Here is a 15920-nt window from a genome sequence, read left to right as displayed (position 1 = left end):
TTGTACATTAACTTTACTAATTCTCACTTTGAAACTGTGAAGCTGGGTCACATAGCAAACTTTCTTCTAGCCTTAGTTTTCCAACCAGACAGAAAGTATTAATTAAAGACGTAAGAAGTAATCCAAATTTCTACTAACTTCAACTATCTGGCTAATAGGAACTGCCAATTACAGGTGTTGAGTGAGGAAGCTAAAAATATGGTGGGGGGGGGTGGCGGGGAAAGACCCAAGGAAGTTGATAAGGATCCTTGAAAAGAAGCTAAAAGTGGAAATGAAAACCACAAAGTGTAAGTAGATCTGAGAAATTAACCAAATTTCAATGTAGTACAATAAAAACAATCCCTTTCATTTGACAGTGCTCTACACTATCCCATGAATCATCTGTTCCAGGCTGAAGAGGTGACAGTGACAACCATCAAGATGACAGGGCCCTAATCTTGACTTCTGGGCTAAGAAGAGCCCTTTTAGCTACCTTAGTTTATCTACTCTTCTAGCTTCATAGGATTACTGTGAGGGAACATATGTGAAACTGAAAAAAAGTAGAACATACTAGACAAAGGCAATGTATTATTTATCAATGAGGGGAATCACAGGAATGGGGTGGTTGGTGCTTGTGTGTAGAATGAAAATTGAGAGAAAAAAATCATTTGAAAAGACAAGCCCTATTCATTTTACCATTCTTCCAACTTTTTCTATATATTTTTTTTCAAAATATAAATTGAGGGAACCAAACCTTAATTTAAATCCTTCATTTCAGGGGTCCGTTAACTATGGCCCGCTGGTTGCCTGTGTACTTAAAGTGGAACACAGCCATGCTCATTAGTTTATTTTCTGTCTACCATGGCTGCTTTGTGCTACAACACCAGAGTAGTGACAGAGGTTATCTGATCCTCAATGCCTGATTTATTTATTACTGGCCCTTGATGAGTGCGGACCCCTGCTTTACTTACCTTGGAAAGCTATTTGTAAGTTCTTTGCATGCGTATCAGTAACAATAGGTTACCCTTACACTTCGTCCATGTGTTCCACAAAGGAAAGAAACAAAGCATCCAAGGGAAGTATATTTAACTTTTTATTACTTTTTAAAAATCCAACTTCAGATAAATTAACAGACTAGATTTGAACCTCAATTTTATTTGATACATTATATACTGGATGTCTATTACTAAAAAGCCAGTTGGAATATGGCCTAAACAAACCAAGGGTGCATACAAAATGGAGTGATCATTGGGCAATCATTATTTCCTTCCAATTCTTGTTGATTGTCCATGCATTCTGGGGATTTGTAGGTTCAAGTTTAACGCAGATGAAAAACCCAAATTGGACTGCTTTTCCAAGAATGTTCTGTTGTCCTTCAAATAAAACTCTGTATCTTTTCTTCCTTGCCTTAAGCTATGGCTTATAACCTTTGTAACTTTCAAATGACCCAACCAGATGAGTGGGATGAATGTATACCACTCTGCTAGTCAGTTATCACAAGCCCAGCTCACCAGTGCTGTTATAAGCAGCTTTCATAGCAATTTGTTTCCATTTCCTAACAGTGGATTAAGAATTGACTTTATTTTTGCCTTTGCACATTCTTATCTACAGTGCCAATAAAAGCAACTCAATTCAGATGCCTTTTAGGAAATGCTTACAGGAGAGAACTAGTTATTCCTCATACTGAATTTAAATCTTACAAAAGTATCTGTTACTTTTCTGTTCTACCCTGTCAAAGCTAGTCTATTTCTGTACACTCTTCCAATCTCACTAAATTTCCACATCTTTGATCTCTTTAACACCTTGATTGCTAAAATTAGCTTCATAACTACAATTTTACAAGAAAATATAAAACATGAGTATGTGTTTTCATACATTACTACTCCTACTTATTACATGTTCCAATAAATCAATAGAATGAAGCAGTAAGACAAAATGAAATCTACTTAAAACCCAGAAGGAACTGCAGTGTGTACATTTTTACAAATAGGCTTTTCCCCTAGAATTCATATACAGAAGCCCTTCGGTATGTAGCTTTTCCTGAACAAATTACATTAATACAACTTTTTCTTTTTTACACTTGTAAAAATCCAGAAGTTTAAAAGCTATTTGCAAGACATTTGGCATAGGTGGTTAATAAACATTTAAGAAACAAAAACTGTATCAAAATGAACACAATTTGTGGATAAACCCTAAATAAAGTGGCTTTTGGAAGAATTGGAATTTGCAGCAACCACCTTTATAAAGGGGTCTGTCCACTCTCAGTGGAAAACATCCAAGCATACCATTCACTAGGTTCAGATGTGACCCAAATTTAATAATGAATTCTAAGAGTACGGGACTTGATTCGTGGGCAAACTCAGTATAACCTAGGAGTTCGACATGATAACTAAAGAATGCTTTACATTCCCTTCAGCCATTACATTTCTATTTTATCCTACTCTTGTACCAGGAGATACTTCTAAAGCAGTTAAATTTCAGGGGATGCATGCTTAAAGATACAGAGAAAGTGTATGCTTTGCTTCTCAGAGTGTCTGAAATGTTAGTTGATGAGCTGAGCAAATAATGCTAGCAAATGAATGATATGCACAGCACTAATGGAGCAAAAAAACCCAACCCTTCAATTACATAATATTCTACTGTATTCTTCTACAACTGAGAGCTAGGGAGCTAAGCCATTGTGAACTCTATCTTCGTCAAGTCACACATGTATTTAGTCTATGAAGTCAGAAACCAACATAAATCCTGTTTTTAATTTTCAGTTTTAACTCAGAGCCTTGCACTGGAGCCACACCCCTAGTTCTTTTCACTTTAGTTATTTTTCAGATAGGATCTCATGCTTCTGTGATCTTCCTACCTACACCTCTCTCATAGCTGTGGTAACAGGCATGTACCATCACACCCAGCTTGTGCTTCCAGATCAAGTCTAATTAACTTTTTTGGCATAACTGGCCTCAAATGTGATCCTCCTTATCTCTGCTTCCTGCATATCTGGGATTACAGGCATGAGCCACCATGCCCATACATAAGTCCTTTTGTAAAGGGCTTTTCCAGGTGATTTATATTAATTTGAATGTTCTTAATGTATTTGAAAGTCAGAAAGTTACTTTTTACTACAGATTCCAAAGAACTTCTTCAACTCAGAAAGAACTGGTACACCTGGAACAGCTAAACCACATTCTTTAAAGACCTTCATCTTATCTGCAAGATTATTATGAAAAACCAGTTGCATTTTACTAAGATAAAGTTTGTTATTCAATTTATACTCCATCAGATAGACTATGTGTTAAAAAGTTATGTGATATAAGGAATTAGTGACTTTTGGGTTTTTTTAAGATCATAAAGGCAGGTGTGAAGAGAAAAATGGACAATCCAGTGTACTCTGGGTTGAAGATAATCTACAGATAGCTTCTATGCAAATTTGTTTGCTCTTATCAACCATACTTAAATGGGAAGAAATCAAATTTTCACTCTTCATAGGCCTTCCATGCCACAGTATAGGATACGGAATCCATCAGTTTATAGAAACATATTTTATAATGAAAACATCTTATGTAACTATTACCTGCATGAGTTTTACACTAAGGTTTAATACAGGTGATTTGAGTCTTTCTAAAACACCAATGTACAATATTGTTTTAGGTGGTCATTTGCATAGCAAACTATTGAACTAGAATCAATGGTTCTAGAAAAACTTCACATTATGGATAGTTCCAGAAAAATGTATTCGAAATTAAAGCCTCTTCTTTTAAAGAACTATAGCCTTTATTTGTTCACCCAATAAAAGAGCTATAACCACCTGACCCCCACATCATACCAACCTGAACAGATTTTGTGCCACAACTTCATTCAAAGGGCTTGTCATTCATTTTACGACTGTTCTGGATAATCTAGACATAGCCAAGCATGGGCATTTTAGAGTGTACGTCCCTCTGTATTTGAAAAGCACATTTTATAGTATGTATGTATGTATGTATGTATGTGTGTGTGTATATATTAAAAAAAAGCCTGGCATTCAGTAATACTGCCTTTTGAACAGGTATCTTCAAATTGCAAACACATCTATTTCCACAAAACAATTTGGTCAGGAAATTTTATTTGAACATTCTAAAGCGGTAATGCTTTAGATGTTACTTAAGTGTCCCAGACAGGATTAACAAAATTAAATGTTTCTAAATTACAAATTTAGCTCCTGTAGGAGTCTCAGAAAAGAAACAGAAGAAAACAACCCTCCGCCCAAAAGAAGTATGACACACATTTTGAAGAAACCCCAATGTTTCATGCAATGGTAGGCAAGATGTAAAAAGCCACCCAAATTCACACATTTCTACACCAATTATCATCAGAAAAAAGTACTCCGCAGTCAATCTGTACATCCAAACGCATTTGGGAATCTACACCTACGTTACATTATTTAATGTTATATACATTTATTACCCACCCTCCCCTGCTTTTAATAATTTCTTATGTAAAGCCTTCATTCAAACCCCAAAAAGATGTAAGACTAACGTGGGGGGAAAAAAAGATAATCACTTTAGATATTCAGTTAAAATGTAGTTTATCTAAATCTCAAAATGTTTAATAAAAACAAGTATCTTCTCCATTTAACACTTTGCTTTCTACCTATACAATAAATTGCATTATAGAGAGTACAACTCTGTCTTCGGACTGTGTCTTCTTTGGATGTAATTAAGATGTAAGTGGATAATCTTAAATAAATGGGAAGTTGGTCCAACAAGACAACAGTAGATATATTACATGCAGAATTTAATAATGTTAAATTCTTTTTTTAAAAAAAGGATGCAGTTAAATTGAGGGGAAAAACCAATGAAAAACATGTCAAAAAAGAACCCAGATTCAATATATAAAAATGTCCCACAATAGGTCAACAATGGCAGTAAAAATAAAAAGAAAAAAAGTAATCTCTCTGGAACATCATTTTTTCAGTAACATAGAAATACTAAGTGCCAGGAAGATTTCTACTTATGTAATTTTAGCATCCAAGTTTCCCTCTGCTTATTTTATTGGAACAAATGCTTTAAATAAACTATTTGTCCTCTTCACTGAAGAGAGCTGGTCTATTTCATCTTTAATGAGCTAGTTTTGGGAAGATTAGCCATGTACTGTAGTTAATGCCTACTGCATAAAATCCAAGCATTTGCTGAGAACAGTTGGAGAAAGCAGTCAGTAAGAACCTAGGATCAATGGAAATAGATGCTACTTTAAGCCATCCACAAAAGAGAGACCCACCAAGTGCCCAATGTTAAGCCCAAATCGCTTCTTGCATTTGTTTGTTTTGTTTTTTTGCTGTGCAAGTTCCACCACTATGAAGGAGAAAGTTCCAGGTTTTCTTGGATCTCTAGTCAATTTTCACATTAGTATAGATTTTTCGGACAAAGGCACTTGTTCCCATGTAACCAATTGCTCCTGCAAAGATAAAATAAGATGTTTTAAGACAAATCCATACACAGCATTGTCTGTCATTTACAAACACTAAATGCTCTCTGCTCTGAAAAGTTATTCTTTTTCTCAGAATAATGTCTGTTATTCTTTCTAAACTTATTAAAATTGTATCATTTGCTTTGCAAAGCATCTGTTGCAGTCATACACTAAGTCTGATCTGATGTATTTTTTAGAATCAAATGCAATTACTACTTTAGTCAGTAACTACAAAATTAAAATATATCTACTATAAAAGAATTTGATTAATGACAAAATATTGTTAAATGAAAAAATATACCTTATTTGATTTGACCATATATTACTCTAAGTCATTAAAGCAGTATCAATACACATTTCCAAAACCCCAATGATAAGTAAGAAGTGAGAAGGGGTATGCTCAGGGAATAACAGAGAAGCATGGCCCAATGGCTTCTGCAGCTCTGGAGAAGAGGCACTGTGTCATGTCACTTTTTTGTTTCAGTTATAGAAGCTGTGTAGTTGGAAGAAAGGATGACTATTTGGGGGAATGAACAAAAGAGACATGTAAACAGTTCAGGAGATTTGAAATGTTATTTTTGAATAATAAACCTCAAATAGGGCTCAAAACTCAAGAAAGCAAGGACATCTGTGTTGCTAATGAAGCATCTACCTCCCATGTCTAAACATTTAAGTATATGAAAAGGTATGCAAATATTTATTGGATGGATAAATGACCAAGACAGTTCTTTTTGACAAATACTTGGGGTTCTTTAAAACAAGACAGTTGGTCACTGAACAGTCAGAGAAAATTCTCTATTGGACTCAGGAATTTACAACCTAGGATGACATTCATAAAAGTTTAAAATGTCAATCTTCTATGAGTTAGAGGTAGTAATGATACACACAAATGTCTAGCTGTTCACTTTTGAACCAACATTTATTCACCCAACTGGTGAATGACAGGAAGGAAAAAAAAAAAGCATGTATTCTGCCTTTCCTTTCTAAAAACTGTACCTCAAGGTAACCAAATGGTATTCTCCTTATAAAAATATCCTGGCTAGTAAATATAAAAGGAACAACAGAATTAGAATATTATAACCACTAATAAATTATTTAAGCTAGACAGTAATTATCAATGGCTGCTAACCTCACGCAGAGAGAACAAGACACTACACAAGCCTGATAAAAGCTTACAAGCATCGGTTAAGTATTCTTGGACTGGCACTAAGTATGGATCAAGGGCTATAGCTCTACTTTATGGGAAATGTGGAGGGGCACATGAAAAACATTAAATACACCTCATGGGTATAAACAGCCAAATCCAGAGTATGGAAAACTAAACAGTACTTTTGTTTTTGTTTTGGCAGTACTGGGGATTGAACCCAGGACCTCATACATGCTAGCCAAGAGCTTCACCACTTGGTTATGCCCCAGCCTTTTTGCTTTTGTTTTTTTCTTTTTGAGACAGGCTCTCAACTACTTTTTTCTCCTGGGCTGGTCTCTAAACTGAAATCTTCCTGTTCTCAGCTTCCCAAGCAGGCAGAATTATAGGCATGAGCCACCACGCCCAGCTACATAGGAATTTATTAAAGTAAGTTTTTAAAAATAAATAGTGAAAGAAAATGTAGATTAGAAAAGTCTAAAAGACATTCTAACCAAGCAATGTATGGGCCTTAACTGAATCTTGCTGTACAAACAACAGTATTAAAACAGAAGTAGCCAAAAGGTGAGGTAATATGAATACTAACTGAACATTTCATCATAGTAAGGAAGTATGCTTATCTTTTAGAGATGGATATACTGAAATATTTACAACTTAAATGACATAAGAGCTAAGATTAATGTCAGAATAAAAGAGATACAAATTGAAATATAAATAAAACAACATTGATCATGAGTTGATAATTACTGATATTGGATGTTGGATACATGGCGCCTCACTATATATACTACTGGTTCCTCTTTTTTGTACATATTTGAAAATTTCCCATAATTAAAATTAAAATACAAAAAAGCCCACCAAAATGACAAAGCAAACCTATTCCCATTATTTTGCAATTAATTAGACATTTCTTTTTGTTGTTTAGACTAGGTTTGAACACAAGTCTTCACACTTGGAAAGTCAGTACTACCACTCGAGCCACACCTCTAGTCCACTTTTTTCTGGTTATTTTAGAGATGGGGGGGGTCTTACAAACTATTTGCCCAGGCTGGCCTGGAACTATGATTCTCCTGATCTCAGCCTCCCAAGTAGCTAGGATTATAGGTGTGAGCCACTGGCATCCAGCTTAGACATAGGATACTATGTTATAAAATATAGATAGTTTAAAATAGTTAAAATACAACTCTTTCAAAGGTAAGAAAAAAAAAATCATTCAATTATATAAAAACAAACCTGGATTTGTTTTTTTAATTCATATGTGCATACAATGTTTGGGCCATTTCTCCTCCTCCCCCTGCAACCCTGCTTCCTGGCATAAACTATTTTGCCCTTATCTCTAATCTTGTTGAAGAGAGTATAAGCAATAATAGGAAGGACCAAGGGTTTTTGCTAGTTGAAATAAGGATAGCTATACAAAACCTGGATTTTTAGAACATAAAAACATCTATAAAATTTTAATTATCCTCAAAAACTTAACTGGCATAAGACTAGCACTAGTACAATAACCAAACCCAATTTTTCAAATTTACAAAACATTGCTCCCTTTGAGCAAAGATGTGCTTTAATCAAAACACTATCAACCCAGAGAGTCGTATTTCCTGATTTTATGAGTATCTCAAGAATAAACTTGTAAAAGTAGGACTTTATAAGAGGATACTGAATATACTCTCTAGAAAAGCAAATGTCTTAGGAATGTAACAGACATACACTTAATTTCCTTAAAACAAAAATGCCCTATTCACAATACAAAAACTATATTCTATTTCTCACTATTTCAAACTCATGTTTCTACATTAAAAAAAATCAACACCTTCTTTTAATTATTGACTTTAACATTTTAATAACATAAATCGATGGTTATGCATAATTTTTTATTATAACATATTAATCAGTTCCAGTCTGGTTTCTCTACCTCACCCCACTTCCAAATATATTAGCTCCAAAAGCAGATAAACCCATTAAATAAATGCTGTGGCAGGGAACTGTGAATGTGCCAAGACTTTTAGGCAGAAGATGGTATTTCAACAACAAAAGTACTCAAAAAACTTAGCTAGATTAGTTCCATTTTTCCTCCACTCCCTCTCATTTCATTTTCCTTCAAAGTGTCAAGATATTACTTTTCTGGGTCTTCATAAGATCACATACAGAAAGACAAATCCAGAAAGTTTTTACTCTTTGCATAATCACATAATTTTATACTTTGCTAAAGGCCAGTGATCTCAGATACAGGAGGCAGTGAGAAATGGTCTGAAGAAAGGGTGGTCAAACACTAAAAAAACCACTAACTGTCTGAGGTTACTAAGATGTTTCCACATGTGTCACTTCTAGTTTCAGCCTTCAACCCCCTTTTTCTTCCCTCAAAGTTGGAAACTATTTAACTAATATAATTACCCTAGCAGCTATAAATAAAATATGTGATTAAAACAAAGGAGAAATGCCTTTCCTTATGGCTTGTGGAATTAGTTTCACTTTAGAGTCAACCTCATTTGTGTGTGCATACACACAGGATCACATATAGGGTGCCCACGAACTGAACAAAGCTATCTTGACACCTTAAAGATGTGTGCAGGACTGGTGGAGTGGCTCAAATGGTGGAATGCCTGCCTAGCAAGCATGAGGCCCTTTGTTCAAACCCCAGTAACCCCTCCCCCACCAAAAAAACAATGTGTGTAAATGTGAAACCAGCACCACCACCCAGCTTTTAATAAGATTATCATATCTTCTTTATTCCATTGCCCAACCTGTAAGTAAAGGTGGAACTATCACAAAAGCGGGATACACTGAGTGTAGCTCAGTGGCAAAGTGTTTGTCTCGTATGTGCAAGACTATGGGTTCAACCCCCCATAAGTGGGTGGTAGTGCAATGGTAAATAACCAAAAAAAAAAAAAAAAAAAAAAAGTCTGGATTATCTGCTCTCCAGAAATGTTTCCATATTGACTAGACCTTAAGCCTTACATTACTTCTATGAGGTAACTTGGTCTCATTTTTGGAATACAACAGTGAACTGAGTTTCTCTTAAAGTACCTCTGCCTTTTCTGGACTTGGTGTCACGAAACGGCTCTGACGTGCCTCCCACAGTGGAGGGAAACCTCACCGGTAACAGCAGCAGCACTCACTAAGCATCTGCCACCAACCCGAGACTCACCCATATTTACCTGCTGAGCCCTCTGCACAGCCCCATGAGGCCAATTTTACTTCAATTTTGCCAGTGAGAAAAGTGGAGAAAAAGAAGCTATTAAGTGAGGGTAAGAGGATTCAAACCCAGGGCTGACTCACCCCCATTCCTTGCCATGTCTCTCCCAAGTAACTGGCTCCCTCTTACCACCTCATAGCAGTCCACACACTCTGGAAGACAGGTTCATTTTATAGATGACAGTGAGACTTAGAAGTTAGTGTGACCTTTGTGGCCACAAAAAAGGTGACTGGCAGCATAATGATCCAGTTCAGGTCATTTTGGCTCTCAAGTCTGGGTCCTTTCATTTATCATACTGTTTCTGAAAGTTCTGTATTTCCTAGCTATTTCTCACATTCTAGGGACTCTGTTGTATGGTAAGAACTACTAATATTAACTCTTCCTTTTGGCGGGAGATTGTGAAAGGTCATCAAATAGTAGCAACATCCTCACTTTACAGAGGCTTGGAAACATGGCCTTGATCAAGTACCAAGCATGGGCTGGGTGCCAGTGGCTCATGCCTACAATCCTACTCAGGAGGCAGAAATCACGAGGCTCACAGTTCAAAGCCAGCCTGAGCAAATAGTTAACAAGACCCTATCTCGAAAAACCCTACCACAAAAAAATTGGGCTTATAAAGTGGCTCAAAGTGAAGGTCCTGAGTTGAAGCCCCAGTACCGCCAAAAAAAAAAAGCACCAAGCACGCATGCAGCAGTCACAATGTAAGCCAGACTGCAGACACCCAATGCACATACTCCAGGCAGTACAGTGAGCCACCTTCTAGACACTGGAACCTCCACCAACTACCTGAGAGGCTTCCAAATAGAAACCATCAGGCAACACCTTCACCTGCCTACATTAGGATCTTTTCTAATGAACTCAAGCTTTAAAAATGCCAGTTTTCAGCTGGGTTCAGTGCCACATGCGTATAAGCCGAGATACTTGGGAGGCTGAGACAGAAGAATCACTGTAGGCCAGTAGCTTGAAATTAGTCTGGGCAACATAGCAAGACCCCATCTCAAAACAGAACAAAACAGTCCATTCTCAACATAAATGAAAATCTAACTTCAGTATGGAATTAATTCTGTCCTGTACAGAATTATTAGAATTTCTATAAAAAACAGAAATTAACAAGGTGATAAATCAGGTTTTGAGGGAGAGTCAAAAGGACTAAAAGCAGACTCTTGAATTTATTTTGGTGGTCCTGATAAAGCAACAGTACAAAATTTCTTAATTTCTTTATATTGTATTTTTCTGATTCTGAGACAGTCAGCAAGATTTACTCATGACCTTCCAAGAATTTCGGAACTTACCACACATTATCCCCAAGGCTGTGCTAAATACCGCCATATATCCAAAGTAAAATGATGTTTGAAATAAGCCATACATCCTGCAATTAAACAAAATATTTAGTATATACATTTTTTTACTTTCAACAAAAGGTCTTAAATGTTACTATTTAAAGGACAGATTTAGTTTCCTAAATAAAAAGATGTCTCCACTTACTTTGTTTTGAAAAAATAGTAGTAAAAGGAGTACATGTAAACATAGATTGCGGTTGATGCAGCAGAGAGGAAGCTTGTCCACTGCCTAGAAAAGAAAAAAAAAAAAGATACCTCTTTGGAATGAATGAAACTAAAAATTTTAATCAAAGAATTTTACAAAGCATCCCTTAAAATCCTGCTATTTAAAAGCAGTGTATGTACCAGTACAGAAACCTATCAAAAAGGAGAACATGTTAGTAGCAGAGAGCCTCAATTTTGTCACATTGTCTATTACAAGTGACCTGAAATAAACCATTTTCTTTTTCAGACTTAAAGTCTCCTTGTGTTTAAAATGGAAAGATGCTTCCCCATAAAACGCTACATTAAGTACTTCACAAAATATTTCAAATAACAGCACAAAAAAATTTTTGCCGGACACTGTTTTTCCTCTAAAATTTTCATTATTTTTGGGCTGGACGCATGGCACATACCTGTGATCCCACCGACTCGGGAGGTGGAGATCCATAAAATCACAGTTCAAAGCCAACCCTGGCAAAAGTTAGTGAGACCCACCCCCATCCCAATCAGGTATGGTGGTGCACACCTGTAATTCCAGCTACACAGCAGGGACAGGTAGGAGAATCATGGGCTGAGGTCACCCCCAGGAAAAAAAATAACTAAAATATATCCAAAAAATAACTAAGGAGAAAAAAAAGCACTAGGGGAATGGCTCAAGTGATAGAGCACTTGCCTAGAAAGTAGTAGGCCTTGCCCCAGTACCACCAAAAAAAATTTTTTTTCATTAATTTTACAACTGGAAAAAAAAAATCCCTCTACTGTCTTAAGTAGCAAAATTTCTACAGAGCTCTTACTTCAAAGGCCATCTTGTTATGACATATGGTCCTGAAAGGTTCTGCCCACAAGTAAGTACTTACCACCTATAATCTTCTGCATTCAGCAGGAAGTACGTGCACACAATGGTCACACAGACCGTCACAATGCACAGGATGACCAGCACCAGCATCATGAAGCCATAGACATAGTAGATCTTATACGCCCAGAAAGATGTGAAGATGAAATACCTAAGGATAAACGATAAAGGCATAGGTTTGTAGTCTTCATTTCTGAAGTTTATTCTGCTCTTGCCAAGTCTCACGTCTTACTGCTTTTATCTCACTTCATTCTCAGTTTTATTCTTTAAAGTAACTTTCAACAGTTTCCTTTCCTTTGTCTCACCTATTAAATCCTTAAACATGTTATTTTCTTGTAATTTTTCAAAAACAGATTTTTCAGGAGGGCATTCATCTCTAAGCAAACTGAATAAATTATCAGCTTAAAGAGAAAATGTGTAAAAGAATAACTAAATATCTCTCTTTGTAAAATAAAGCCAACTCCTTCATTCATTTTTTACAGATTATAATGCTTCGATTATTGCACTTTATATTTATAAAACGCTGTATTAAACAGAAAAGTGACAGAGTAACAATATGTAAAATTAAAAAAAGAAAAATAAGTAGGAAAACAAAGTCTATATTTACACTGTCTTCAGAGGACAGTGAGGGAAAGGGTAGTAAGATTTTTCATTAAGAAAAAGACTCTTTAAATCCATTACTGAAATCATCATTAAGTCAGAATGGATTTAATTCATTTAATCTCTCTTTTTTCTCATTCTCTTCTCTTTGCTAGTTCATTTATTCAACATTCATTTTCATAAAATATTTACAGAGCCCCTACCACACACCAATCAGGATAGCAGTAAGAACAGAAGTGTAAAGATATCTCCACTCTTAAGGAGAAACCTTAAGAAACAGGGAAATCATGACACATTGTGATATGTGCTATACACATATCGTCCTCTAAGGTACCAGCTATGCTCACAGCACACTCACAGTTGGTAGGTGGCAGCTACCTACTGATACCAGTTGGACTTATTAGTACAATTAATCAACTGAATTAAATGTTACACAAACCAATAAACATGAAAGCAAAAAGGATCCATGGCTCCTATTAAAATTCTGAATGCTTTTTGGAAAGATTCAATAAGACAGGTTGTTTAAAATAAAAAGGCCATAAAATTAAGTGCAGGTGAGATGGCTATAAAAGACTAGGGGACAAATAAACAAATTCAGGATTCTGTACTTAGAATGGTTCACATAGGTCTTTTTGGTTTTGCTCCACTTTTCAAATGGCTGGAAAACACCGAAGCTGTAGTATGAATGTTAAAGGAAAAATGGTAGAAACTCCAACCAGTAGATACAGAATTTGGCTCTGTATTATAAGGAAAAAACAAAAAAAGGCTGGGTGCATATAGCAGGACCATGATTTCAGGCCAGCCTGGGCAAAAAAATTACCAAGACCCCATCTCAAAGAACAAACTGGGCATGGTGGAAAGTCTGTAATCCCAGATGCATTGGGGGCCATCTGAACACAGCCCAAGCAACAAACATGAGACCCTACCAGAAAAATAATTAAAGCAAAGGGCTAGAGGTATGGCTCAAGTGACAGAGTAGTAGGCCCTGAATGCAATCCCCAATTCCTCCAAAAAGAAGTCAAGGAAACATTCAGTTGTTTTAAAATAAAATTTTATGTATGTGTCTTTTTGTGTAATTCTCTACATGAACCAACCTTTTCAATTAACCAACAGAGATGACTCTCTTATAAACATGGGTATAATACATATTACAGTGTCATGACTGCCCTGGTAGTAGGTTTCTCCTCTAGCCAGTAATCTCCTTGATGGTAGAGACACTGTCTTTAGAGTAAAGAGTAAATGCAATCATGTTTGTTAAAGAGGCTGCCCTCCTCTGCAGAAGTCAGCAGTGGGCAGCTGGAAATGTGTAAGGGTAGAGTTGTCCAATGAAGTAGGCAGGAGCCAGGGATGGATGACTGCAGTATGAGAAAGGTCTGTGTGAGGAACTACCTTGACTAAAATAAAAAGAACATTCCTATCAAGGAATATGGGGCCATAGGCAGAGAAAAGAAAGGCTTTTATTTTGCAATGGTCATGAATAATGCAGATATGAAGCATAGTAAGGGGGTGTAAGGTGGCATATATCCTACCCCATGCCCCTCAAATACATATACTTCCAGCACTCCTGAAGACCACTGGGGAAGGAACCTAGGAATGACTGCATCAAAAGATGTCAGGGAAGGAGGACATGGTGGCACACACCTGCAATTGTAGCACTTGGGAGGTTGGAGCAGCATGATCTCAAGTTTGAGGCCAACCTGAGCTACATAGCAGCACTTTGTCTCAAAAAAAGCCAAAGGCTGGCAATATAGCTCAGTAGTAACAGCATTTGCCTAACATGCATAAAGTCCTGCGTTCAATTACCAGTAGCAAAAAAAGAAAGGAAAGAAAAGAGGTCAGTGTCTACACTGACTAATAGATAATGGACTACTCTATCTAGTTTCTTTGATCTTCAGGTATTCAAAACATACAATAAAAACTAGTGATTGCATAATCATGCACGTGACCAAAGGCTGGTCTACCATTCTGTAGCATGTGTCTTAGATCCAGCCACACACGCTCCTGTCATAAAGTGCCACCCTCACCAGAGGCCAAACCAATGGAACTGCCAATCTTGATACTGAACCTCCCAAACTGTGAACTAAATAAACCTGAAAGCTGCCTGAGGGATTTTGTTATAGCGATGCAAAGCCGACTAATATAGATGCTGCCTTGTCTGGAGATTCCACACCTACCTTAACTCAAATTCTCTTATAACCAAATCCCTCAAAATGAAAAACTGCCTCCAAAACTTACATTTCAATGAAGATTGAGCCAAAAGGTAAAATTCCTCCCAGGCAAACAATAACTGCAGGCTCCATAAACCTGGAAAATATTAAAATTAACAGTAAGCTTCCAATATGATTTTATTATATATAAATCCTAATAATAGAAAAGAATACTTACTACTTTAACAATTATCTCTAAAGGACAAAAACAAACTAGTAAAAAGAAAAACAAAATCCAAAGAGGCACAATATATTAGTAACAGGTTATAATCAATATTCTTTCCAATATTAAAACCTGAGACAAGTATTTGAGGAACACAAATTATTGCCACTGAGAACATGAGAAAGACTTTGTTCACTCCTATTATACCACCTCTCAGTGACTTCTAAGAACTTTATAGGTATTTACTCACAAAAAGAAAAAAAGAAGAAAATAAAGTCTCAAGACCCCTATGTGAAATAACTGTTCATAAATCGTGCCCTGTTATCTCTTTGCCCACTCTTTCCTTAGCTCTGTAATTCCTTCTCCAGTGAATTACATAATTAAGGTATTATGAGTTCTGATTTATAATAGGGTCCAGGAAAGAAATAAAATTCACACTTCACTCAGCAAACATTTCCTGACTGCAATCAGTAACTCTCCATCTGCAATGCCTTCTCTCATCTCCTACTTCTCTTCCTGAAAGCAGTGGCTCATGTGTCCCCTTTTAAGCCTCCCTGAGGCCCCCAAGAAGAGGTGGCTCATTCCTGTTCTCTTGCTGCCTCCTGAACACGGCTCCACAGCAGCAGTCCCACACTATCTAATTGCCTACATCATATTCCCAAGGATCTAACACTAGTAAGCAGAAGCCACTCATTTATGCATTCCCAGTACCTAGCACAGTACTTGACACAGGAAATATACTAAACTAATTTCTCTGGGATGAACAAGCTAAAAATCTGAAGGGAAAATTTTAAAAAGTTG

General features: G+C 36.4%; 1 protein-coding gene across 1 annotated transcript in view; it reads right to left on the bottom strand.

Annotated features, from left to right (window-relative positions):
* Positions 1-1059: 1059 nt before the first annotated feature.
* Positions 1060-15920, bottom strand: part of Tm9sf3 (transmembrane 9 superfamily member 3) — a 67792-nt gene continuing 52931 nt past the window's right edge. The window contains exons 11-15 of the mRNA XM_020181409.2: positions 14985-15053; positions 12154-12300; positions 11241-11324; positions 11048-11124; positions 1060-5406 (exon numbers count right to left, since the gene is read on the bottom strand). Of these exons, the coding sequence (XP_020036998.1) occupies positions 5339-5406; positions 11048-11124; positions 11241-11324; positions 12154-12300; positions 14985-15053 (445 nt within the window). The 3' untranslated portion in view covers positions 1060-5338. The remainder of the gene's footprint in view (positions 5407-11047; positions 11125-11240; positions 11325-12153; positions 12301-14984; positions 15054-15920) is intronic.

Source organism: Castor canadensis, chromosome 7 (assembly GCF_047511655.1).
Source record: "Castor canadensis chromosome 7, mCasCan1.hap1v2, whole genome shotgun sequence".
In the NCBI taxonomy this organism is placed as follows: Eukaryota; Metazoa; Chordata; class Mammalia; order Rodentia; family Castoridae; genus Castor; species Castor canadensis.
The sequence above is the reverse complement of the archived record's forward strand: the minus strand, read 5'-3'. Positions and strand labels throughout refer to the sequence as shown.